The 27,139-nt window shown below is 32.9% G+C and overlaps 3 protein-coding genes across 3 annotated transcripts; 1 reads left to right on the forward strand and 2 right to left on the reverse strand.

The window, feature by feature from the left end:
* Positions 1–326: 326 nt before the first annotated feature.
* HETIRDRAFT_118770 (uncharacterized protein) lies at positions 327–1,148 on the forward strand (the record flags this gene model as incomplete). The annotated part of the gene is made up of 3 exons (XM_009553056.1): positions 327–413; positions 469–705; positions 1,020–1,148. The coding sequence occupies 3 exons, from the start codon at positions 327–329 to the stop codon at positions 1,146–1,148; spliced, it is 453 nt and encodes a 150-aa protein (XP_009551351.1).
* A 4,233-nt stretch (positions 1,149–5,381) lies between these two features.
* HETIRDRAFT_329029 (uncharacterized protein) lies at positions 5,382–5,784 on the reverse strand (the record flags this gene model as incomplete). Its single annotated transcript, XM_009553057.1, has 2 exons — positions 5,382–5,546; positions 5,602–5,784. Coding segments are annotated over 2 exons (348 nt in total), but the record flags the coding sequence as incomplete, so codon positions are not given.
* Positions 5,785–6,487: 703 nt separating this feature from the next.
* On the reverse strand, positions 6,488–7,944 carry HETIRDRAFT_429906 (uncharacterized protein; the record flags this gene model as incomplete). Its single annotated transcript, XM_009553058.1, has 6 exons — positions 6,488–6,640; positions 6,694–6,795; positions 6,914–7,132; positions 7,377–7,438; positions 7,657–7,719; positions 7,794–7,944. The coding sequence occupies 6 exons, from the start codon at positions 7,942–7,944 to the stop codon at positions 6,488–6,490; spliced, it is 750 nt and encodes a 249-aa protein (XP_009551353.1).
* Between the last annotated feature and the right edge of the window lie 19,195 nt (positions 7,945–27,139).

Below are 27,139 nucleotides of genomic sequence, written 5' to 3' on the forward strand. Positions count from 1 at the left end.
GGCAACATGTTTGATGGGTCTCTCAATCCTGAGAAAGATGAGCATCAGCTAGCTGAGCTGAATGCTGAAAACGTGGTCCCTCCCCCTCTTTTCTTTCCCTCTCCCTCCCCCAATCCTGTTCCTTCTTTCTTTTATCCTGCATCTTCCACCAACACTGACCTGGTCTCAACAACCATGGCTATTAAATGAGTGTGGACCCAACTACTCTAATCACTCTGATCAAATCGCAAGGAAAGCATGCTGCCACTGTTATTGTCAAGTTTGCTCACTAGCAAACTCTATCTCAGGGTCAGATGATTGTTCCCCTCAGTTTTAAAAAGAGCCACATGTCAACTGTTTGGCCACCTGTAGAGAGGAACAGTGCTGGGAAGATGATACAGGATTCCCTGGGCTTAATGCCTGATGACATACTTGTAAGTCCCCTCACTTTTGCTGTCTCTCATTGCTTGCTGATCCTTTTTCTTCCAGGCTGACTATGCCTGCCAAAGGTACACAACCAAGTTTACCATCATGGCCTTTTGGTGCTACACAAGGTCTAGCCAATTTTTGTGTACAAAGTGCTCCAAGGAGCAGAAAGGCTGCAGCTTCCAGCCCGGGTGGATGCTGAAGGACAAGGGCAAGTCGAAGGGGAAAAAGAAGTCAAAAGTGAAGGTGGCCAAAACGTTGGAGGAGCCAGAACCATCATGCCCAACTAAAAAGCATAAGGTTGAGATACTCATCCTCAAATGATCTGTTGGCGAGAGTACCGCATAAACTAAAGGTGAGTAATTGGTTGGTCATTGCTAGAATGTGAGCTTATTGTATTAGGAAGCTGTTTAGGCTCAGAAGCCAGTCCAGTGTCTTCCAACCAGCACTCATATCATCCTGGCCCCTTCCCATCCTTACTCCTCTGCTATCCCTGCCCTATCTGACTCATCTTGCCTATCATTGCGCAAGGCATTATATTGGAGCTTTGGTACCACATTGCTATGGCTAAAGATATGTATGCCTCGCTGGCACATTTGATCATGATGTGGCAGGGTAAGTTGGAGGTTCTTGAGGCACATTTGGGTGGATGGGCAGTTTCAGATGTGGTGCTGGTGGAAGACTCATTAAATGCCAAGGATTTGGACATGTCTATGTTGGGTGACTTTGTGCCCAATGTGTAGAATAGTTTCAAAATGTCTGTAGTACAGTAAAATGTAATATGATAGTAAAAAGACTATCTTGAGCTAAATGAGATGTTTGGCAAAGACTAGAAGTGTTGTTTGGAAAATTAGTTGGTAAAATGACTATGTGTAAATGTAGCTATAAGTGAAGCATTCAGCAGAAATAACAAAAATAAATTGAAATACTAGGAGAAGCCTCAGTATGTCATCATAGGCATAAAACCCTATGGTTTTGCACAAATTAGAAGAAGTATTTAATGTGGCTTATGAAGGAATGATGGGGAAAATAAGGGCCAACAATTTGGTTGGCACACCTCTTATATTATTACTATGGCAAACCCATCTATGCCAGCTTACAGCAATAGGACCATACCTACTTTTGACCCTCACCAACCTCAAGAACTTAGGCAATATTTCTTGAACCTTAAATTTCACTTTAATCAATTTGTGGTTGTAAATGCTATAGAATACAAAAAGCACACCTACTAATCCCTTAATGTTAATACCTGTAAACTCTGGGAGACTCTGGCCAAGTATACCAATGCTATAACACCTTACAAAAACTTTTACTAAGTAGTCTAACATTTCTACCCAGGATTGGAAGAAGAAAGAAAGTGGTTATTAGCAGATATGTATAAGTTGGTCAGAAAGAGTGGCAGGATAGAGATTTTATTGCTTAGTAATCTAGGCAAATACTACTACCAGTTTCTCATAATTACCTTTTTCCTCCTTAGCAAGGATCACATCTCTATTATTGAGCAAGGCCACACTTTTACTCATGGCTTCCAACCTGAATTATGGGGCCACATCTTATAGTGCCTTCAGCTCAAGCTCCCCAGCCACTTTTCTAATGACCCATACAAGTTACAAGACATCCACAATACTATAAAGTTTATTCTGCATGGCACCTCTTTGATATTCTAGCTTGCCTCATCTGACAGTTCTTACATAACAAGCAGTACCACAACAGAGCTAACAATCAAGGCTAAAGACTTTGCTACCCTGTTTAAATAAATTGCAGAGACCTTTGTCAAAGCCCTCTTAAACCAGCCTGCTTAGGCCTTGACAATGTTATAGCCCCTATGTACTTGCCACAATCCTAAAAGCTCAGATTATTGTATGTTCCATAGAGAATTCGATTATTTCATATGTAAATGTGAAAAGGTCACTAAATATATCTGAGTAGGAAAGTGCAAAAATAATATAAAGGGGCAGATCATGTTGTCAATAGGTATATTTGTGCTATGCAAGATCCCAAATAGCAACCTCAAGGATTGTATCACTAAAAGGCACTGCCACAACCTAGGCCAGATTATTATAAGTTTAATAATGTTTGTAGTAGACTCCCCACCCTCAGTAGCAGTCACTATTGCCTTATAACATGATTTGCCTTGATTTATTGACATAGCAGCCATGTACCAGCTAATAGACATTAAATAGATTCAAAGCCTCAGATAATAACTTTTTGTGCTATACAATTGAGGCAGAATTAGGACTAGAGCCCAAGCTTAGATAGATTGTAGTATGTACAAAGATACCCTAGATGTCAACTTTCACCACTTAACTTTGCTAGCAGCTATAGCAACCTAATAAGCACTAGCTTGACCCTAGCCAGCCATGACTAGGATGACTACAGCTCTAGAAATGGCCAAACCATCAGTGTATCTCTTCACTAATGTCCTCAGCATGACCTATGCCCCACCACATAATCACAATATAAAAGCACTACCTAGTGCTCTAGCAGCAAAGAAGAATGGACTAGAATACAAAACCATAGCATCCACCTATAATGACAAGGTTGTGGCTAAAGTCTATAACTGTGCAATGGCAATATAGATGATACTAACCTAGTGTGAACTTCTCTTGCTCACTTTAGAAGTGTGATCATAAGCCTACAAAGCCACCTTAGCAAGAAGAGTGCCAATAAAGAATCCCAATCAAGTCTGGATACTGTACTAGGATATGGAACTCTCTTATATAATCAATAACCTCAAACCTTCACCCTTAGTTATCTCCTCTTGTACAAACATCATTTACTAGCTAGTTACACTACCACCCACATTGCTAGTTATACCTAACTTCTATAAATATTATCTTAGCTTGTTATTGCCCAGTAAGATTCCCCAACCACTTATTGTTACTAAAGAGTCTTCTGTCCCAAGGTTAATCATCCTGCTTATCAATTATTAGCAACTTGTCAAGTGTGTTATTGATCCTGGCTTATAGGTCATAGTAATGTCTGACAGCATCTGTAATAAGCTTGCCTTAATCTATGACCTTACAATTGTCCTCAATATGCAGTCCATAAATGGAGAAATAGGCAAATCCCTTAGCTTTGTGTATACTGTCCTATTCTTAATTGGCAATATCTGTTAAGCCACTAGGCTTATCATATGCTATAAGCACTAAAAGAGGCTCCCTAGGCTATTTGAAGAGTAATGGCCTAACAAATAAAGACTATGGCTTGTTTCTGGGCTTATGCAAGGAAATCGAAGTTACTATCAATTTTGTCCTCAAATAAATAGAGAAGGTGAATTTTGATGATAGAGTAATGCTTGTTATAGATGGGACTGTCTTTCCCAATCCAATAGACAACTTTAGATGGATTCTAAGAGATAACTCAGCAAGTAGCAAGTCCTTAATATATTGTAGAGATATAAGAACAATAGAGGCTTTGAGATGAATCTAGTGCTTTCATCTGGAAAACCACCCCTTTGTATTAAGCTCTAATTAGTTCTATTTATGCATAATTAAGAACAATTAGGATTAGATATTTTTAGCTTACCCCCCTCTAAACCTGGTCCAAATTAGACATAATTTTCCTAAATTAGGAATTATTAGGATTGATTATAACTTGAAATTTCGGAAAAATCATAATAAATCAAGCATCACAGTTCTCATAGCCTTCTTATAGAGTCATGTCTATTAGAGCACTAGTTCAATACCTAAACACAAAATATACCTTAAAACAAACTTGCCTTCTGCCAGAGTTAAACTAACAACCTCATGTATGCAAGCACCCAGGACAGATGCTCTAAGCCATCAAGCCACAAGGTCTAAGATATGAACTTGGTAATCTAAATCAAATAGTGTATGGTAGGGAACCCCTATATTTAGCATGCAATTATAGAGAGACAACACTGGCTACATTCCAAACCATTGTAAGTCCCTCACCATACACATCTTCATCATCTTGCCCTATTAGAAACATCCATATAATGCCAACAGATATGAATAGCAGGAAGAGCACAGCATGCGTATCTTTAACATGTAAGTTAGAAGGTTCTCTGCTATAAAATGAGATCAGACTGATCACTGGTGTTTCTCTTGGAGATGCAGAAACATATCCCCATCTATAACATCAACTACTAGGAACTCCCTGCTATCTTTCCAATCAAACTCCTCAATGAGTAGTGTACTCTGAATGATTGATTGTATAGATATAAACTTAGAGAATTGTTAAGGTTTTGCATATACTCAGATAAAGCCTAGATCTTTATCCTTCTATCTTTGTATATGTATGGGTATATCCAGAAATTGAATCAATGCAAGAAGATATGGGGTTTTGTTAACAAAGCAGGTAAAGACAAATAAAAGCTGTGCAAAAATATCTCCACTAACTGTGTTCACAAAAACACAATCCACTCATTCCTGATGGTGAAAATCAGGACTGCAATAGAGGTAATTTATTGTTTCTCTCTAGTCAACTTTAGATTCATATTTAACCTTGAGAAACTAATACTCTTTTATCTAATAGAAAGTAAAATTAGTCATAAGCACTCTATATAATAGAGATAATTAATAGCCTACAAGATCACTTGAATGAACTTTGATTGGGATATTATTTGGGAGATCAATACCACTAGCAAGCAGGAACTATGATATCTAAGAGCCTAGACACTATGTGAAATTACTAGATACAACATCATCCTTGTACCTTTCCTCCAAGGAATTAATGGAACAAGCCTTCTGAATAGCTCCAAGTAAAATATAACCTGTTAATAAAATTGTGGTTCTTGACTATGGCTTGATATCATCTTCTACATCCCCTTTATCTACATCTGCTGCCTCACCAGACTTGCGATACTCATCAAGCAAATCAATCCACTGTTGAAAAAAGGACATGACAAGGATATAATGGTCAATTTTCAGAATCTAAACAAGCATAAATGAGAATGTGATATAAAATATTCAAGGGACTAAGAACCTGATGGCCATATCCTTTTTGTTAGTTTAGAGGTCATATATATCTTTGAGAGCACCATGAATCTTCTCATTTGGCTTTGTATTGAAATTGCATGTAGTGCCTTTTGCTTGGATATCTGCAAAAAGATGTTCATAAGAGTATATCTTGGGAAAGTTCCAATTCTTGCTATTATTTATCAATGCAAGATACTCCTATAATCACTCTAAAATTAGACAAGAAAAAATAACAATAAAATAATGTAAAAACCTTCATAGCTTGCTCAAAAGTAAGTAAGGCTTGCTTGCCTACTATAATTGTGTCTTCAGTGTGGACATTTAGTAAAGCATACATATCCAAGACTAAAAAGCACCAGATACATTGCAATAAACAATAGCCTAGTTTTTTTGTGCACATATCACTAATGACATTGTGGGATGCAAATAAAATAATCTAATAAGACAATCTAAGTATAAAAGTAAATAAGAAATCAAATAGATCCAAACCTTAGATATATATATATTCAAACTTTTTACTATTAGTAAATGAAATCTTGATCATATTTTTGAAATAGATTTAACCCCTCTATTGAGGTATCATATCACATCTAAGCATTATATTAAAGAAAAAAAGTTGAACATACTATTTATTAACTTGTTTTTTAGCATTTTTTCCCAAAATAGCAAGATAATCCTTAAGCTATTTCCAAAGATAACTGCCAAACAAACCAAGGTTATAGGCATGAATACAGTCCCATAAAAGTGCACAATATACATCTGAATATGCAATAGATACAAAGGAACTCTAACAAATAAAGAATTACAATTAGTAATATAATCAAAGATTATGAGATAAAACCCACTTTTATAGGAAAGAGACCATAGGATTTAAGAATCACTTCCTTGTCTCTTTAAAGTGGTATTTAATCAACCTCTTCAAAAAAATTTCTGAGTATTGTAAGCCATACAAAGAAGGTAATCTTTAGAAAGATCAATTTGATGGTTAGCAGAAACTAAGCAAACTGAACATGGGAACTTTCCCTTGACACCTCATATCAATGCCATTAAATGTCTGGAAATTGTTTGAGCATAATCAAATCACAAAAAAAAACCTGTTTCTTATAATCAGCTGATAAAATCCGAATAAAAGCAAAAAGCTAGCATATAATATTATCACCACACTTGAAGTGATAACCTGTCTTCAAGATTTTGATAATTGTCTCCAAAAGCTTATAAAATGCACTATGCCATATAACATTCTTGAAATTGGCCCATCCTGGTGTTGATAATTCTGCTGAATCTTCCTCAACCTATGCAAATTAATATATATATTAAACCTGCAAATTTAAGCAATTAAACTTACAATTGGAAGCCATCCAAAAACATAACCTTCACCCAAGGTACCTTCACTATTCTGAATTCCAACTAGCAAGTTCCCATACCATGCTATTACTGGATACTCTGTCTAACCACCAAATGAAGACAGCTTGGTTTTATTAGGATAGAGAATCAAGCAAAATGATTTTGTGCCCTCTGGGATTGATAACTTATTTATCTGTAAATTATATAGTTATCTTACATACCTGAACATTCCAGAAGCTGTTTGCTGTCCAAGGTTCATGATATATATGCATAAATCTTGTTCCATTGAACTTCAAGATTTTTTCTGCATCCCACACAAAGTGTGGACTCAGAAGTAGATCTCCTATAAAATCCAATGCCCATTCCCAGAGTGGTTTCACATAGATATCAAAGTTCTGGACTGTGTTTTTGAATGGTACATGAATAGATGTCTTTTTGTGCTATATATGAGGAACCAAAGATGAGTATAGACAAAGAATGTGCTTTTATATACCAAGAAGCTTCTTCCAAAATATTATACATATCTGCATGTGACAACAAAGTGACAGCCTCATCTTTTTGGGCTCTCTTTATCAATAAAATCAGGGCATTTATCTCCTCTTTAATGAGGGCATTTTGCAAAGCAAAATTCACAACATCAAAATCCAAATGACTTCAGAATGGGTGCCATGGCTCTTCACTAACAAAGACCCATATGTGGTCCTTGACTTGATACCCATAGTCCTCAAAGTGTGATGTGACTGTTGCTTTGCAACTTCATGGGTGGAATTCAGTTCAGATGTTGTCAAGATGAGGCTCTAAAGGTACAGATATTGATGCAGAGGCAGAGGAAATCATAGGCACATCAGGGGCAGTGGGAGGTGCAAGATTTGATTGTTGTTGATTGGGCTTATTAATAGGTATAAGGGATTGATCTATAATTGATGTCAGGAAAGTCCTCATTTATAATGCAATAATAACATACTATTATTGCCTGATAAAAATGCTTGGTTAATGATTGGGCCTGATGCCTTAGCAGCAGGATGTACTACAATCAGTAAAACTGGGGAGCCTAAAGCAAAATTAACTGATCTTTTCAATTATAACAAGGCTCTTACATACCTGTTGCTCTATATTGCTTGGCCTTGAAGGCCCAATCTCTCTCTTGCTCAGCATTTTGACAAAAGCACATCTGCTTATGAGTGGTGACACCTCTCAAGTTGAAAGGTTGTCCATATAACTTGCAGTCTCTTATTCTTATAGGCATAGACATTGGAGAGATCCTACTATAGTCACAGAAATAGTATATAAGGTGAGGGAGCAATGCTGCAATAAGGGAGGCTACAATATGTAGGAGCACATTGCATCCATATTACAATCACAGTAGAATGATCTTATCTTAATCATGACATTATTTGAATGCATTTCAATCTTATAATAACCTATGACATATTATTTTAATGTTATGTTAACTCTATTATCAGCAAAACCTATTACAATGCAGTTAAGTATTTTGTGATACTAGGCAGTCTCTCTATTGCCTACAAACCATTGTCCACTCTTGTATTACTATCCTAATATAGTCAAGCTTCCATTTCTATTTTGTCTACTTATGTGACCTAGAGAAGAACTTACTACTTTTGGGGTTGTTGAATGAGCAGTTTATAACAATGAGCTTACTAATTTTCATTGGGCCTTGAATAACATTATAGATATGGAAAGAATCCTAAAGATAAGTTATCAAGCAATACCTAGCATAGAGCCTCAAAAATGGATTTAATCAGAACTTGTCAATATTATAAGTGTTACTCCCTCTCACTTGCCTAGGAATTGTTAAGCCACCACTTGGGTCAATAGTCTATAAGAATCTGGTTAATCACAACTCAAGACATTAGACTATAACTATAACTTTTGGATATCAATGTCTAATTCTGGCACCAATCTAAATGCTATATTTGTGTTAGATATGGTTATATTGGTGTTGCTATAGGCAGTAGCTAACCTCTCTCAAACTACTACTCTAACAAGCAACAGCACTAAAGAAGACAATAAAGATATAGAATTGTAAACGATAGTAGATACTAAGTATACATAAATTGTATATTTAGTATGGCTTCAGAAATCTTTGTAAAAACCTGTGAAGATTAATAGTACCAATGTATGATATACTTGTTGATATCAAAAAATCTGTCAACTATCTCCTCAACATTGTTTGATCTTAGAACAAAGGACTTATAAATGATATTGAAAGTAACATTCCTAGTTTCATGAAGTAGTAAAGAATTAAGGTGGGTTCTATGGAATGTAAAAGTGTGGATTTATAGAGTGCTGCTATAATAAGTACTAAGTACTATAGTTTGTCAAGAAGACATTACCAAGGAAACAAAATATCTCATAGGGTAATTTGGATCTTAACTAAACCCTTTACTCATTACATACATATGGTGTTCATCTCTATTCTTATTTAAGCCACCACTAGCCTTATATTGTATAGGATATAAATGTATTGAATTAACATCTGGAAAACCACCACCTTGTATTAGCTCCGGATTATATCTAATAGTGCCTAAAAGTATCTAAAAGTGTTAATAGCATCTAAAAGTGTCTAATTTCCTAATTGGGAGCAACATATTATGAGCATTGGATTGGTTTCTAATTTCATAATATTAACACTAATTCTATACTAAAAAGTCTTTAATTATTAGTAGGAAATAGTAAGTACTACTGCTCTATCAGTGAGAAGGTAAAGATGTGGCACATTCTATACTATTTCAGCATATTACTCTCCTTCATATATGCCTATACCATTATCTTGTAGCTCTTTTGCTGACTTTCCAGCTGCTTTTATAAGGGATATAGAAAGAGAGAAATGTGGATTGATGCCCCCAGCCACTTTGTTGGCAGCTTGGCAGCTGCCACAAGAGGCTATGAAGACCTAGGTACCTTGTCCTTGCACACAAGATCATTAAAGTTGTTATTGTTAGCCAATGCCTGCTACTGGTCATTATAGGACACAACATATGGGTTGGACTTAGGAATATGCTATATGCAGCCTTATAGACCTTGTCTATTAGTATAGTGGCTAATACTGTCTTGTGTAGCACACAATCATCATCCTATTGATATTACAATTTTTAGCACTATTTATATTGTTTATTGCCTTGTTATACAGAAGATGCTCAAACTTGGTGTTTTCCTCTAGCTATTGGGCTGTGGAAAAGACAGTCATATTGGTATGTGGTGCCAGAATGATATATTTGCCTGCTATATAGGAAATATATGCATTAAGCATATTAAGATCACCTCCAACAATCTTGTGCTTATTTATATATAGGCATGCCATACATATACCCTTGTCCCCACCCTCTACCTCACTAGTGGCTATTTGGAAAACCCCTTTCTCTTATTGGATCTTAATTATTCATAATCATGTTTTTGATCAAATTTGCAAATCCAGGTAGCATTATCTATACTAGTAGAGTCCTATTGAATATTACACTCAATCATAGTTTTACACATTCTAAATCCAAATTGTGTAAGTGCCATAATTTGTTTTTACCATAAATAAAGTGTATTATTTATTTTCCATTGGTTTATTATCTTCTTAGCTAGTGTTTAAACTAAATCCTAAAAGACCTGACTTTTTAGGTATTTATTGACCTATTTATTTATAAGAAAGAGAAAAGATAAATGTTAAATAAAATCAGAGATGTTGAGGTTGCCTATATTATGTCTACTTATTTAGATTACCAAGTTTATATCTTAGACCTTGTGGCTTAGTGGCTTAGAGCATCTGTTCCAGGTGCTTGCATACGTGAGGTTGTTGGTTCAACTCTGGCAGAAGGCAAGTTTGTTATAAGGTATATTCAGTGTTTAGGTACTTAACTAGTGCTCTAATAAACATGACTCTATAAGAAGGCTATGAGAACTGTGATGCTTGATTTATTATGATTTTTCCGAAATTTCAAGTTATAATGAATCCTAATGACTCCTAATTTAGGAAAATTATGTCTAATTAGAACAGGTTTAGAGGGGGGGTAAGCTAAAAATGTCTAATCCTAATTGTTCTTAATTATGCATAAATAGAACTAATTAGACAATAATACAAAGGGGTGGTTTTCCAGATAAAAAAGAAAAGAAAAGAAAAGAACATCTCAAGGCTAATAACATTATTATGGGATTTTGTGAATATATGTGCTAAACATTACATCATTGATCTAGCTAGTAAATATACAATGTTTAACTCCAAGAAATTTTTATCAATTCTTTTCTACTACAAATAGCCAAAATTAATGTATTTGATTTGTTATCATATTTAGCTAGCACTCTTTAACTATTCAGGTCTAGTAAACTGTTTATGGTTTTCTCACAAAGGATTAATGCTTGCTAGTAGGGGTATAAAGCTTTGTTAATTTAAGTTTATACTTCTTTAATTCATAATTTTTTTTTTGTCTAGCTGATAATGGCCATGTTTTCATATAGTCCCTTATAAGGAAATTGCTCCAGAGTATTTAGCTACAACAGAGTACTATTTTGGCAATTGCATAGATTAACTACTCTTATCTTTTATTATATGCTTTTTTAATAACGGTTAGAGAAAATGGTACACTCAAACTATGGCAAAGATATCTTGGCTTGGTAAGTATATCAATTATATCTTATGCTTCATTGATAATATTGAACTCTAGAGTAACATCATACTTCTTTTAATTTATAACATATTGGATTGTGCCACTTGTGGCATAGAGTCTCTAATACTAGATGAGTGCCAAAGGACCCTTATAGTCACATGTGCTAATAAAGTGACAATATTCTAAATTGACATTATCAACACAGATATAATTTTGCATTTTGACCATTCTTTCTAATTAATACCATAAAAGCAGAAAATTTGAAACCTTTTGCAACTTTATCTTATCTAGGGCTTGTATAAAGCATGTATTTCTTTAATAATGGTCATGCTATTGCTATAGTGTACCTCAATACTTATAAAATGTATATGTATCATATGACCAATATAACTGGTATATTGAGAATATTAAGAAATAGCCTAAACAAGTAAAAACTAGTAAAACAACATGAAGAACAAATAGCATGAAAGCTTATATATAAACATAGATAAGAAATTAATATAATGACTGGCATGTTGCAAAACTAAAAGGAAAAACTTAAAAACTCAAAGATTATGCAAAATAAAACTATAAGAGAACAAAATGGATTATAAAGAATAACATGCCACACCTTAGCATATCAAAAAGAATTGTCATATATACTGTGATCCATCCTATGTACTAGATTTGCTAGATAGCTATTGACATACTAGCAAATAAGGTAATTATTGGCAAAATAAAGATTAAAAAGGGTCCTAAGTGCTTCTACAAAATCAAACTGGTCAATTGTCTTAAAGTAACCAATTGTCATCTATAGAAAAGCTCCTTCCCTGATTATAAAGAGGGGGCTCTATTTATTTAGGTGCACAAGTAGGCTAGTAAAGTCCAAGTGATTGTCTAGTATCTCAAGAAGGTATTATATGCACAAATGCTTTAATACTTCTATATTCTTTGCTATTAGTATCTTTCCTATTGCTTTCTCATCCCTATCTTTGGTGTGCTTTTTTACTTGCAAAACCAATTCCTAGATCCTCTTTTTCTAAAAAAAATGATAATAGCTATTATTGTGTTTTCTAGTGCCAGTAAGTATGGAGCTCTATAAATGAACAAAAAGATGGAGATATTTGGGATTATGTTTTGTGAGTAACTAATAATATTTGAATCTACAAGTTTGAAGAAACTGACCAAATGAGTATGAGAGATGTTAGACTAGTAGCGCATATTTAGAAAGTTTATTCTTAGCTTATCTATCCTAGCTACCACTTTACCTATACTAGCCACTTAAATAAACTTATCATCTCAGATAAAGTGAGGATACCTATTGATTATCATGAATTATATAGGGTCTGAAAGTAAAGAAACAAATTCTGCCTAGAGATAAGAGAAAATACCTATGCTAAGAAGGAATTGTTATAATGCCCTTCTAGTAAAAGTATTAAGATATAGATACTTGACAAAGGCATGTGAGTGGTCTAATATGTGAGGACCAAATTTCTTTTTGGCTAATGGACCCCTATTAAGCTTTTTTGGCATCTTAACTAGGTAAGTTAGTATATGCTCAAATAATAAAACTGGGGTTTTCAATAAGTTATAAGAGGCCAGAGTTAATTCATTATTTAGAAAAATCACTCTTTTAATTATGCTTAAATTTTCTATAATTATATAGAAATTCCACTTATTATTATTATGAATTTTTAGCTTTTCCCCTCTTTTATCTATAGTTTATCAAGGCTAATTATTGTAAATTATATACAATTAGCTCTAATTACACAGAACTTTTATGGATATTTTCTAAAGAATAATACTTAACTATACACTAGTATTACTTGCTAATACTATAGTTATTTACAACTTTCAAATAGAGCTTAGCTATAAAGACCATTTGTTGAATATCTATACCTAAAATTGTACTTTATAACAAACTTACCCTAAGCTAGAGTTAAACTTATGACCTTATATCTACAAGCACTTTAGCAAGTCATATGGTCTAACTTACTTAACTTGGTAATTCAAATATAGACACATTTTGGACAGTCTTAATATATTTAGTTTTATTTCACATTTATCCCTTATTTTTTCAAGTAAGTTGGTAAATATCTTAAAAAAATAAGGCTTTTAGAATGTAAGGCTAGATACTAGATACTACTACCAAAAACTGATAAAACATTGGAAATACACTTTATATTAAGGGAAAATATTTATAGTTATCACTTAATCTAAAATTTAGATATGTAAAATAACAATTAGGACAGTGCTTTCTTATAAAACATTAGTAGTATAAATAAAACTATGTTGATTTGCAGATTTGATTATAATTATAATTAATGATAATTATATATAATTATGATTTAGTAAGAGATAAGGGTTTTCTAAAGAATATGAGTTAATAATTGGGCAAAATAGAGTAAATAGTGCTAGTTCCAGAAAAACAAGTCATAGATTAACAGTCTTGGTTAAACTTGGTCTATCCCTTATTTTTCCTTCCTCACATTCTTTGCCTTTCATTTTCCTGATTATGCTCTTTCTTTTTCAATCCTATCCTTCTGATCTCTTCAATTTCTCAATCCTCTCTAAAAGATGTCTAAAATTCAACATACCCAATTTTTTATCTAGCCATAAGAGAACTGGTCCTATAAGTGTCTCATTTATTATTTTGCACTGAAGGACTTTAAGGTAATCATTTTGAGGAAGCTAGAGACTAGGAACTAGAGAATCAACAATAAGAAGCTGAAAAAGGAAAAGCATAGGCTTGAAAGGTGTTTATAGGCTTGGAAGGTATTGGTAGAGTGTAATTCTATAAGTTTGTATATCTATTAGTAGGCCTAACATCCCTAATTCTATTTATAAAGGGATTCTGATTTTAAAACAGCACCTAAATTTTAATTAATAAATGCTCTACTAGTACTGTGAGGGTTGAAGATAACCCAAAGTAATTCTTGACAAAAGAATGGCCTATTCAAAGAAAAAATAGATGGCCTACTACTAATGTAAACTAGGTGGCATATAGCATAAGTGATATATTATACAGATATCTGTTTTTAACCCTGGTATTAAAACTAATAAGGAAAATGGAAGAGATGATCTAATTATATAAGAGGGTTATATAGTGAGGTGACTTAAAGTCTTAGAGTGCCCACTCTATTGTTTCTAATTCTATGTATTCCTTGCCAAACTTCTAGAATAATAGTAATAAGTTAGTAATGGATTCAATAAGGTATATATATTTGAGCTGAATTTGTATAGTCCCAGATATTATAGAAAGGCTCTATAGTGAGCTTTTCTTCTTATATTCTTTACTAATACTTATACCTAATTCTATTTCTTTAAGGTCTTTCTCTTTATTTTTGGCTTTTACACTGATATATTTGTCTAGTCTCAAGTCTAGTGAGTCTTGACAATTCTTAGCCAATAGCCACTTGTCTTTTCTTTTTTCTACTTTTTCTTGCTTTTTCTTGTTTTTTCTTGAACCTTCTTAACTTGTTCTTAGTTTGTTATTGCCTGGTAAGCTATCCTCATTTCTTTTATTTTTTATCTCTATATTATTAACCTGCTCTATTTATATACTCTTAGCAGTTCTATTTGATTTTCTAGTACCTATGCTTGGTCCCTAATATAGTCCCATAAAGTACTAATAGAGGACCTTATCTAGATCTTCTAGATCTTTGAATAGGAGATAAGTTCTATCTTGTAATTTGTCTAGCATGACTAAATTTGTTCCCTGCCATACTTTTTTGAGTAAAAGCTTGAACAACACATATAGTACAATTAATAAGTCTATATATGTATGATCATTCTCATATTGGAGTGGGATATTTATTCAAAGGCCTAGTGGGTAACTTTCCCCATCATTTATATTTTTCATTGTTACTTCTTTCTTTATATTTATTAGTCAATATGCCACTTACTGCCAGATATTATTACTAATTATATTAACATTAGATCCAGTATCAAAATTTCCTTTCAGAATTTATCTGTTAATTATGACTAGAATTTTAATCAAAGGTCAATATAACTATTTTTTTTTTTGCTTAGGTTGAAAGGTGGTTTTTTTGTTATTTTCCCTTGCTTGATCAAAATTACTCTGACTTGCTATTAGCAATTTCTTTTTGACCATAGACAATATAGCTAGTCTCAAATTCTTGGTAAGCAAATTAGCCAACTCTTTTAATAATCCTAAAATATCACCAATAGAAAGCTGCACTGGTGATCTTAGAATTTGTCTAAGAACTGCCATAGAATCTACTATGGTAGAGATTACCAACTATCAAAGAGTATGTTTCTTTGCCGGATTTCTTTCAGCTTTGTCATTTTTTCTGGTAGATTCTATAGCATCTTCCATAAGAAAATTATTATTGTCATTGGAATCAAATCTTATTAGCTCTTCAACTAGTATGACTTTAATTTTCTAACACTTTAGCTTTATTGTCCTAGGCACAATGGGCCAACTTTCCAATGCTTCTGTTCTCTGATTTCTCCTTGTTCCTTCACCATTATAGAGCACTTTAATTGATACTGCTTCCTCATCTTTATTATATTTCTTTTTACTTTCTTTTACTTCCTTCTATTGAACTTTTTTCCTTTTTGCTTCCTTTTATTTTTATTTTTGAGAATGTCCTACTTTCTCTTTTGGAATTCTAGTAACTTTGATAGGCATAGGAATTTCTTTCTTTTCTCTCTGTTTCTCTTTTGCCTGTCCTTTATTCCTAGGAGAAGGATATATTTTATCAAACTCCATATTTCTTTTTTTATGAAGAGTCTTCTCTATTCTTTCTACTAGATACATATCCCATAAGCTGCCTTCTATCTGTCATAAACAGCTGTTTGGAATGAGGGGATCCTAGGCCATAATTGACAACACAAGTAAAGAGGCAAAATAGGTGATGAGGAGAATGACTGTTTGGGGTTAATCAGACTAATACCTTAGAGTCAAAGAAGACTAGAGAATAGCAGTTCCTAGATTGGACAAAAGTGGATAGCCTAAGGCCTCCCCTATGCTACAGCAACTATAAATATATACAAGCAAGAGTACAGACCAAGTATTAGTAAGATAGAAATATAAGGTGTAAACTTGAGAAGGGTCCAACATGTCCCTATGTGGATCATGGTAAAAGTATAGTAAGGAAGCAAGTTTGTAATACTACCTGCTGTACTATATAGATCTTCTCTTCTAAATCTGAGTCTGAATTAGATTCTAAATCTAAATCTAGAGTAAAATATGCTGCATAAAAAGAATGATGATTGGGTAAACTTAAACCTCTATTAATAGTAATCAAATTATTTTTAGTCAATTGACTCCTTTTGTATTTAGCAGCCTAAATAATAAATTCCTTATTTCAATCTCTAGGTTCTTGCTTTATTTTCATGCATAATTCTTCTTATATTATGTCTAGCAAGTAATCTATTTCTAATTAGATTTGTAATCTTGGCACAGGTCATAACTTCATGTTCTTTTTCTTCATATCTGAAGCAGGTCATTTTAGAGATTGGTAGTCTAGGAGATGGGAAATTGAGCTGAGATATCTCTAATATCATATAGGATAGTACTTTCCTAGAAAGAGCCTAATAATCTGGCAAAACTGATAGTGGTATTCATTCTAATCCAGAAGCCCACACAACTGCCACAACTGCTAGATTAAGCTTTATTGCCCTATAATAGACCAGTCTATAGATTGGATCATTGATATTTATTTTGCTTATCTGTTTGATAAGATTTTCAATCTCATTCTATTGTTTACTCTGTCTTGGTTTTATAGCAGAAGGGGGTGATGTACCTTTTCTTTTAGATCTCTACTCTTTCTTATTTTTTGGTTCCTTTATTTATCCTCTATTATCCCTTTCATATCTAACCTTCTTCCTTATTTCTTTTTTCATCTTCTCTACTTTGGCTTTCCTAGCCTTAGTCACCCTAATGTCTTTATCTATACTATCCTTTAAGAAGGACTCTAAATCACACAACCAATCTATTCCAAATTTATTACTGTTGTCTAACTCTATATACTCATTAAGCTTTTTCTTTTGTGAAATCTTCTCTACAATGTCAGATACTTCCTTTATAGAATAAGGCTTAGAGTTGTCCCTAGTAGGCTAAGATACAAGCAAGCTTGCTTCAATCCTAGACCATAGGCTATATCCAATGCCTGCCCAGAAATAAGTGTTTAATTTATTGTCTATAATCCTGTCTTTCCTTTTTAGCCATCTACCAATCTTGATATAATCCCTAGCATATTTCTATCATGCTGCTAGATCTCCTATATACTTGTACTTGGTCTTTTTCACAGACTTTGTAAGATTATTCTTCTTAAAACACTAAGTATAGAGAGCAGCATTATTGTACTTTTCTAGATCCTTCTTTTATGCATTCCACTCTTCATCCATAAATAACTTTAATTCTTTAATAAATTCAACAATACTTATAGAGCAGTAAATCCTGATGGTCTTACACTTGTTTAGGTCTGAAGCAATATTATATTGTTAATATAGCTTCTCAAAGTGTCTAATAAACCTAGAGACTTCTCTATAATCTCCTGTAAACTTTTTTGGTGCTTTCTTGTTTCTAACAAGAGGTATGGTAAGAATAGACTCTGTGGTATTGATAATGTGTTAGAGGTATGGTAAGAATAGACTCTGTGGTATTGATAATGGGATTGATAGGTGCTGTAGGAGGTACTGTAGGTAGTGCAGTAATGTTATGAGCACCACCCACTATGGGAGGTTATGAGCCTGAAAACATGATGAATATAGTGATGACTAACTAGTAACCAAAGAATATTCAACAGAATAATAATTTCTATGTAAAGATACCTCAACAATGTCAAGATATATAGGCTAAAATGTTGGCAACAATTTTCCCTCATAGTGGGCTCGTTGCATTGAGGAATGATTTCACTCTTAGATATGATTGGAGTTTCCTATTTTTCCAAATATACCTAGTGTTTTTTCGATTTCTGTTTTGAATTAAAACTTATATGCTTTAGTATGTTGCACAGAGGCTAGTCCGGGTGTTAGGCAGTCCTGAGAATATACTGAATATTTAGAAAACTTCTGTCATAGTACTAGACCACTAACAATGTCAAAATGCATAGAGGATGACAATAATCAGATAAGCAAGAGTTTTTTGTGATTCTTAGCTGCTGAGAGGGCCTCCACAGACTAAAGGTAAATTACTAGATTATCTAGTAACTCTTCAAGTCCTAAAGTGAGTCTCCAACTGATATCACTCAAAGAACTAAATAGACAAGTATAGATAGACTAAAAATAAAGTGAAGGGATAAAATCACCTTGCCTTGGACAAGGAGATTTAGCCTCCTTATATATTATTTCAAGTGAGAAACTACTTCATAGTATATATAGGCTGCTGAGAGTCATTGTGGGTCACAAGGAATATTTTAGAAACAACTGGATCAAGGAAGAAAGTAGGAAAACTAAGTGGAAATCCAAAGAAATACCTGGAATCTGAATAAATAGTCAAGCAGGTCCTCTGAGAACTATACAAAACCTTCTTCCTATTATTTAGGAGCTCCCTAGAACCTATCCTTTAGTCATCCTTCTTCATTATTCCACCAGGATTCCTTCTCCTTCTATTTGTTTCTTTTACTTTCTTTTCAATTCCTCTAGTTTCTTTTTTTTTTAACCAGAGTCTAGCCCATTCTAAGATAGAATTAGGGCCATGTAAATAGTCTAGAAGCAAAATCTATGTGTGCAAATGGATAAGAGACTAAATATATATAATAAAAATAATCAAAAAATATATAGAAAATCAGAAATCAATATCTTTTCTTTTCTAGCTCATTTCCCTTCATTTTTTTTTTACAAAATATTATGTGCTTCCTTAAAATATCACTATTAGGTGTCTAATAATGTCCAAATATAATAGCATATGGGTATGTAATTTCAAAAATCAGTATAATTAAAAGGATACTGAGGTACCCAATACTCAGCTTCAATTAAAAGACTGGATCTGAGATTAGATAGAAATTAAAGTGAAACTAGGACTAGATAGAGTTAACAAGGCAATGTTAAGTATATTTCAGATAAAATAGAGGGTTAGAAAATACAAGAAGAGAAGGGAAAACAAAAGAAGCAGGTTTATTTCTTATATATAGCCATTATAGTCTGCTATTTATACATTTATATAGTACTAGCATACAAATGTTTGTAAAGTATAAGTGTTAAGGAGGTAAGTGAATATAGGGAAGTTTCTATATGAGTGGTTAGGATTGGTAAGTACAAGTGTGGGGAGATACAGAGGCAAGTAGGTTATAATTGGTTTAGTAAGCCAAAGGCTTACACTCTTCTCTGTCTCAAGAAAGTAAAGTATAAGGTTAAAAGTTGAGGCAATAGCACTATAGGCATCTAATTATAATAGCACATAGAAAAGTTAGCAAAAAGCAAGCAGATAAGAAATATTCTTGATACTTATTTAGTTTTGAGGAAAGCTGTATAATAAAAACATTTTCATACTAATATATAATAGACTGTCAAAATTTAAATAAATAGTTTGGCATTTCTTGACCTAAAAGACATTAGAAATTTTAGATTTTCTCAAGATTTTGTGCATGATGAGAACTATAAATTTCATTTAGCTATGCCAAAGACATTTCCTTTCATGTGCTTTTCTGTAAAGTAGAAATATGTCCAAGATTTTAAATGTCTGAAGCGCAAAGAGATTTCAAATAATGGATGGATTTTGACAGGGTACCAAGGGCTGCTAAGACACAAAATAAACGAGTATATTCAAAATAACAAATTTTACAAGGCTTTGACATGGCTGAAATCAGAGCAAAATTTAAAATTTTAGTCATCTTGAAGCCCTAGTATAATTAGCTCTGAAGACAAGCAATAATCATAGCACCAAGCTCAGCACTAAGTATAGACTAGCATAATAATTAGTATAGTACTAAGCCTTGCCAAAATCTAGACAAAGATAAGCAGAACTAAGGCAAATATGATTTAGCTAGGTACTTAATGAATTTGAATTAGGCCACACTTACATAATTTGCAAATTATCAATGCTTTTTATTTCAATGTTGATACTGTGCCATATTATAGACAATAAGCAAGATGATCATTGCACAAGGTAGAATATCTTACTATTGCCATGTAGGATCTTGGTATTAACTATGCAACTAGTATTTGTTCTTTGGATGGACCATCATAGGTAAATATGAGGTAGATTGCATTGGTCTGTTTGAGAATTAATATTAGACCTCTAAAAGCAAAGATGCTTAGAGTATAGGGCCTGTAAAAGGCTAATCCACACTATGCATGGATAGTTTGAGGTTTGTGCCAATGCACTGCTTGAATATTTTTTGCTTGCTTAGTACTCACATTTTACAAGAGCTATATATAGGATTATTTCCATTCATCTCTCTATATCTACTAACAGTCTTTGAGGCCAAACATCTACAGGTTTTCTTTTGCACAAGCCTACTTAATTGCTTCTTATCTATGCCTTTACTATTCTTAATCTTGTCATCAGATCTGCCTTGTGCATCAAGCTATTAGTAGCTGTTGGGTGAGGTGGCATGCTCCTGTTCTTCATTGATTTAATCTCCATTATGAGCAAGGCCATTGAGATTGACTAGGAAATTGTCTATGATTCCACTCATAAATGAAAATTTGAGTATAAAAGAAATATAGGGTAAAAGTATGGGTAGATTGAAAAGGTGTCTGTATTTATGCTAGAGCAATCAAGCACAACTGTATAATAACTTCAAAGTCATAAGAATGCAACTAGCCACTACTTGATAAAACTAATAACATGCTTTCTTCAGAATAATCTAATAAGCATATAAGATATCTATTCTACTTACATAGGTGATTGTCAAATATATTAACCATTTAGACAAATAATCTTATACTTATAAGTTTTATAAATGTGAGTAACAAGCAATATAGCATAGAAGAACATACTACTTCTATACGCTTCAAATGTTCTCTATAAGGTCATGATAATCTTTAATATAACCTACTAAGGATTGTCACTAGGCAATATATACAAGAGTTGATCCTACAAGATTAGATGTTGATCATTTATATTTATAACTCTCTATTCATCACAATTATTACAAATCCACCTTTATATATTATTTGTGCCAATAAATTGATAGATAAAAAGGTCCCTATAAGATGTATTAACACAATTGGGTGGTTTTGACAAGGATTGATCACTACTAGATTAAAACTAGGTTATAAAGAGATCTGTGTCCTTAATCTTGTATTAAAATTGTCTAACATTTCTGCAAGTGAGCATTTGACTCTTTAAATTACAATATTAGGTGTAGGATTTGCCATCCTAGATGGCCCCATTCAAAATCATAATTAGCTATAGCCTGAGATACCTCTATCCAAAAATAAAACTGGACAACCAAAAAAAAGAGCAATAGAATCATATTTTAGTAGTAAAGATCTCAATTACAGACCTTTGTGATTCATGAGTTTCATAATTACTTAGAGGGGTCAAATTCCTTAATAGTACCACTTTCATTGTCTCAGATACTAGAGTAAGGCCTATGATAGACCATTTTTTATACTGAGAATAGAGACCTTGTGAGACTTGTATCATTATTCTAATAGAATTAAATAAACTAGATTATTGAGCTTATGGTTGAGAGTAAGCTAGGGGTCAAGATTTGCCTATGCTAAATCTTGCCTATCCTAAAGATTCAGATAAGGTACTAGGCTTAATCTGTGCAAGATTGTGAAAATATCCTAAAAGGAAATTAATTAGGGTTGTGTATCAGTACAAATAAAACATACATTCTCTGATTCATCAAACTATGTAGATAAGCAGTAGCTCTGGCACCCATCTAATGGTTGCTTATAAAGGAAGAGTAGTTGATGAATAGGCACAGCCTAATGAAATGTCAATTATTACTCTAAAGAAAGATCCTAGAGAACTTATATCTTCCTCTTTCCTTAATTATGACCAATATAGTGATTGACTGACTTGTGGATAAGTTGATTGGATAGGAAAATGATCTCTCACCATAGTAAATGTTAAAAAAAATTAATATATATAGGTAGGGACCACTTGTTTCAGTTGAGAGCTTGAATGCCTTTTAGCAATAATTGGTACTTGAGGTTGAAAGCATAGGCAAAAGGCACATTGATGAGTGAGAAGCTATAGACTAGAAGACACTGCTTTGGCCTTGGCTCCAAACATTGTGCCCTTTGGCTAGAAAGAAATATTAAAAAGACCAATAGTAATTATATAATAGATATAGTGGGTAATTGGGAGATATTAGAAAGACCAATAGTGATCATATAATAGATATGGCTATAGATTATTTGAGAATATGGTATGAGAGAATATATGGGAACCAAGCTTTGTCAGAACTTGATTCAGGAAGTGCTAAGGAACTTCTAAAGACAAATTAATATAGCATAGTGCTACTTTCTTTAAGGATCCATCTACCATCCATTGGTCTAGAGAATGCTGGTCAGCACAAATACAGACAAAGAGATTGTTTTATCTATCTTTGAGGTATTATTTATTGGTATAGATCTTGATTAAGAATCAAATAGTTGTTTGTTTTATTTATATATATTAGAAGGGATTCAGAGATCCACTGTATCCAAATCCCTTTCTATAAAATCTTGATCAACATCCCTCACTTATAATCTACCATTTAGTACAATAGACCTATAAAGTATATCTAATTTTATCTTTTATTAGCTTATTGTTATAATACCATGCTTATCTTAGTCTACCATCAATTCACAAATGTACATATCTCTGGAAGTCTCAATATCATAACCACTAAATCTTCTTCTTAGACATTTTACTTTTTATCCTTGACATATTATATGAAAAAATAGTATCATATAGAATCTTTTCTTCTAGATTCCATTGTTATAAAAGGTATATACACTCTGGATACCTTGAAAAAACTGGTATATTGACCTCTTTCTCTTAATAGTATTGTGCTTATTCTATGAATAGCAGTCTTAGAGTCATCTCAGCTTCTATGTTCCCTTTTTACAAGTTTTGTTAATGTTTATTTCTTAATGCATGTAAGCAATCAACAATATCTCTTCTTAATCTTGCTCATCTAATTAATATAGCTGCAAATCAATCACTACTCAAATCTAGGCTACATCTTATAGAAATAAGGTTGACATGATACAAATAACATATAGTACTACTTTTCTTTTTATTCATATCCTATTTAGAAGCTTATTAGACTAGAAAAAGTAGCAGGTAAGTCATCCATCATTGTCTTCTATTAGCATGTGCTTATCTAGTACTTGAATCAGGTTATTAGTGATTGAGGCCATGTAGGTGGATGCAGGCAAGGCAATACTAGGATGTATTAGGCCAGTGGATATCACTATAGTCATATCTTAGGCAGTAGCTTTGTTCTCTTAAGAATATTATTCTAAGGCTAAAGGTAAATAGCATATTATAGAGTACTTTCTAAGTAGGTAAGGAAATCTTCTACATATGAGATTACTAGTAGGCTTATAATAATCATTAGGGGCATCCCTTTATCTACTAATGCTTCTTAGAACAAAATAGTTAAAGCCCTTTCTTTGGTAAAAGAAATTCAGAAGAGGGTCTCTATTAGTTATAATTTATGAGCACTTAGACTATATAAATAGATATGTTATGGTTGCCAATAAGCTGCTCAAGCTTGGAAAGGTTAAATGCATTGATGCAGAGTAAAGCTTGAAAAAAAGTGGTACCTGAAGCCATGTAATGACCAAACATAGATATTTGCCTTATACATAATAAGAAACTCATTATTCATATTAGTAAAAAGAGTACTGCCTATATGATATGATTGTGTATATAGCTGGAGTGTGTGGGCAGAGGCCATGCCTAATTTGTGTGGACATCTAAGCACCCTAATAAAACAAGGCTGGTAGATAAAGAATAGTAATATACCTTGAAATCATCAGCCTACAACACTACAGATCCCCCTATGTGCACATAAACAACAGCCATATATCTTATCTATAGCTGACAAATGCCAATAACATGTATACCTTTTACTATATTTCTTGACATACAGCCTATAATTATCAACAAGAAGATCTTTATCTATTATATAATATACAATAAACAAAGAGGTAAAAGGAAGAAGTTGTATTAATTAAAAGGGAGATAAAGGCATGTTTATAGTATACTGACCATTGTGTAAATATGGATACATACAGATATTTACTTAGATAGGTTGTTAAAGAATGATTGTTAAAGAAGAAAGTTTTACCTACTACTAGCACCATGCTTTAGATTAGGTAAAAATGAATGTGAAAAAGGATATGTTATGTTATCTTTATATGAGGTGGCATCTACCATTGTTATAGTTGGATAGGGTAATTACTAGATATTGTGGATGTACAACATATATAATAGAATCAAAACAGACAACAAGTATAAGTAGCAATTGAACTAAGAATGAACCAAGAGTCATAGTAAGACTAGGCGATGCCTAAAGGGCCATGTACAAGTGTGCTATCTATTTTTATACAATCTTTTATGTTTAATATAAGGCCACATGCACAATAAGTATATATGAAATATTTCTTGGTCTACCATAACTATATAATATGTTCTTTTATAATATCATAAAATTATTAAGAGAGAGATAGTTATCAAAAATAATGTCTTTCTAGATTATCTCTATGACATATAGATGTATGTTATAGAATATGGAGTCAATATTGGCTATGCTAGAGTATTAAAACTAGATTTCAATTGAAAAAATTATATAAAAAAAAAACTCAAAAAAAAAGTCTTGGGGCTATTATTGATTCTCACATATATATTGACCAGCAGCACAACATCCCTCTTCATGATTAGGTCCAGAGTATAAATGTCTAACTAGAGATCATTGATTAGCATTTGTGCTCAATATTCAATAAGTCAAAATAATCAAAGAAAAACTTACATGTATATACCAGAGGGTAGGTTGTATTGGCTTTGTTAGACTTGCTATAAGAGACTTATGCACTACTTAGAAGAGGTCAGTTTTAATATGTGAGACTGGCCACATGACCCAGGTCTTTAATATATATATGAAATCTAATAGTATTATATGGTGTATAAGGACACCTAGCCTAGGCTAGGTATAATTGGTCAGCTAGTTGATGGTAATAGTCATGGTAAACCTACTAGAACTATAGTTGACAAGTGGCCTATAATGGTGCAATAAGTGTTGACAATAAGGAAAGCAGATCTGCCTAGTGTCTTGTAAAAATACACTTTATTTCTGTTTGTAAGGATAGTGCTTATTGAAAGACTGTGCTAAGCCTAGGACTAGCTCAGGTACCTTGCCTAGCATCTTATAGCATAATGTAAACTATGAAGTTAGCAGCAATGGTCCAAAAAACAATACTAACCTCTTATTAATAGGAACAAGGCTATTAAAAAGTATAACTAAAGTGTAGCATGTGTCTCTATATACCTTTGTAGGTTCTTATATAGAAATCTGCCATAATGCTGATCCATGCCATTTCAAAAAGTATAGATCTTATACAGCCTTATGTATTTTGATATTATCTAGATAGTATCAATTTCTTGGATAAGGTATATTACCTTATCTAATATTAAGGTATAATTACAGCTCAAATTAGCCAATATATGCTAAATATTATGAGGACATGAATTATAAGCAAACCACCTTATTGTTGGATCAACATAGTTGAATATACCTAATATTTGTAACTCAGCAGACAAATATACATATCTACTATGATAGAGAATGCCTGGTCTATTTCCTGGTTCAACTTTAACTCAGGAATGTGCATGGGATCTATGAGCAAAGATATGATGCTACTCTTAGTCCTGAGTAATAACATAGTAGGAGAAGAAGTCTGTAGGTTTGGTAGTCAATGAATTCACTATAGAGAGTAAGGGTGTGAAAGAGAATGTGCCTAGGTTGTTTAATGGGCAATAAGGACCTAGCATAAGGTTTTATTTTCTACATCTGTTCTTATTCTATGCTTATTCCCTACAAAATGAATATAGAAGGATACTAGCCAGCATGACCTTACTAGGATATATACTGGTACACCTGGTAACTATTTGTCATGAGTTTTACTTTAAGCAAAAGAAGAAACTTTTCAGCAGCAGCTTACAGCTATCTTAGTAGAATTCATAACTTCTTTTCCTTATTTTTGTGCCTCACTTTTATATAGACAGCTTTACTCCTTCCTACCTTAATTAGTATAGAGGTGTGAGTCCTACTAGAGTCTAGACGAAGATACACAAAGTAAAGTAAATAAGTGTGATAAATCAAAATTAGTCTACATTTGCATATTTTGGTAATATTGTCAATACTATCCATTCCAAAATTGATACTATACTAAGAAGAAATATAGTAATGAGGCAACAAGTATGATGAAAGCATAGAATAGATAAGTAATGTGTAGGCTAAAAAAAATGGTCATAATTTAGTATTATGCTATAGCCAAGGAACATAATAGTAATAAATAGAATATAGTTGTTATTATAGTAGTTTCTTGAATATACCAAAGAAGTTGACCAGACTTTGATGGAAGGCAATGGGTTATTTATATTAGAGAAAGCACTTGCTAGAAAATAGGTATCATTTTTAAGAAGAGTGGCATTACCATAGTATAAGCTTATTATATATTGTAGAGTATTTATAACACATACCATAGTAGTTTGAATAGTGCAAAAATTTGCTATTGATAATTAGGATAATTAAATAAATTATAACAAAATACTTACTATCACTGCAATAGGACAACTTTCCTATATAGTTGATATAGATTGAGGCCATTTAGAAGATTCCATACTAAAAGCTCTTGCTATATCAGAGACCATACTATGTTTCCTCTATAGGCCATTATGTATTAAGTACTTAAGATTAGAATAATATCCATATT

The sequence above is a fragment of the Heterobasidion irregulare genome (assembly GCF_000320585.1).
Source record: "Heterobasidion irregulare TC 32-1 unplaced genomic scaffold scaffold_11, whole genome shotgun sequence".
Lineage (NCBI taxonomy): Eukaryota > Fungi > Basidiomycota > Agaricomycetes > Russulales > Bondarzewiaceae > Heterobasidion > Heterobasidion irregulare.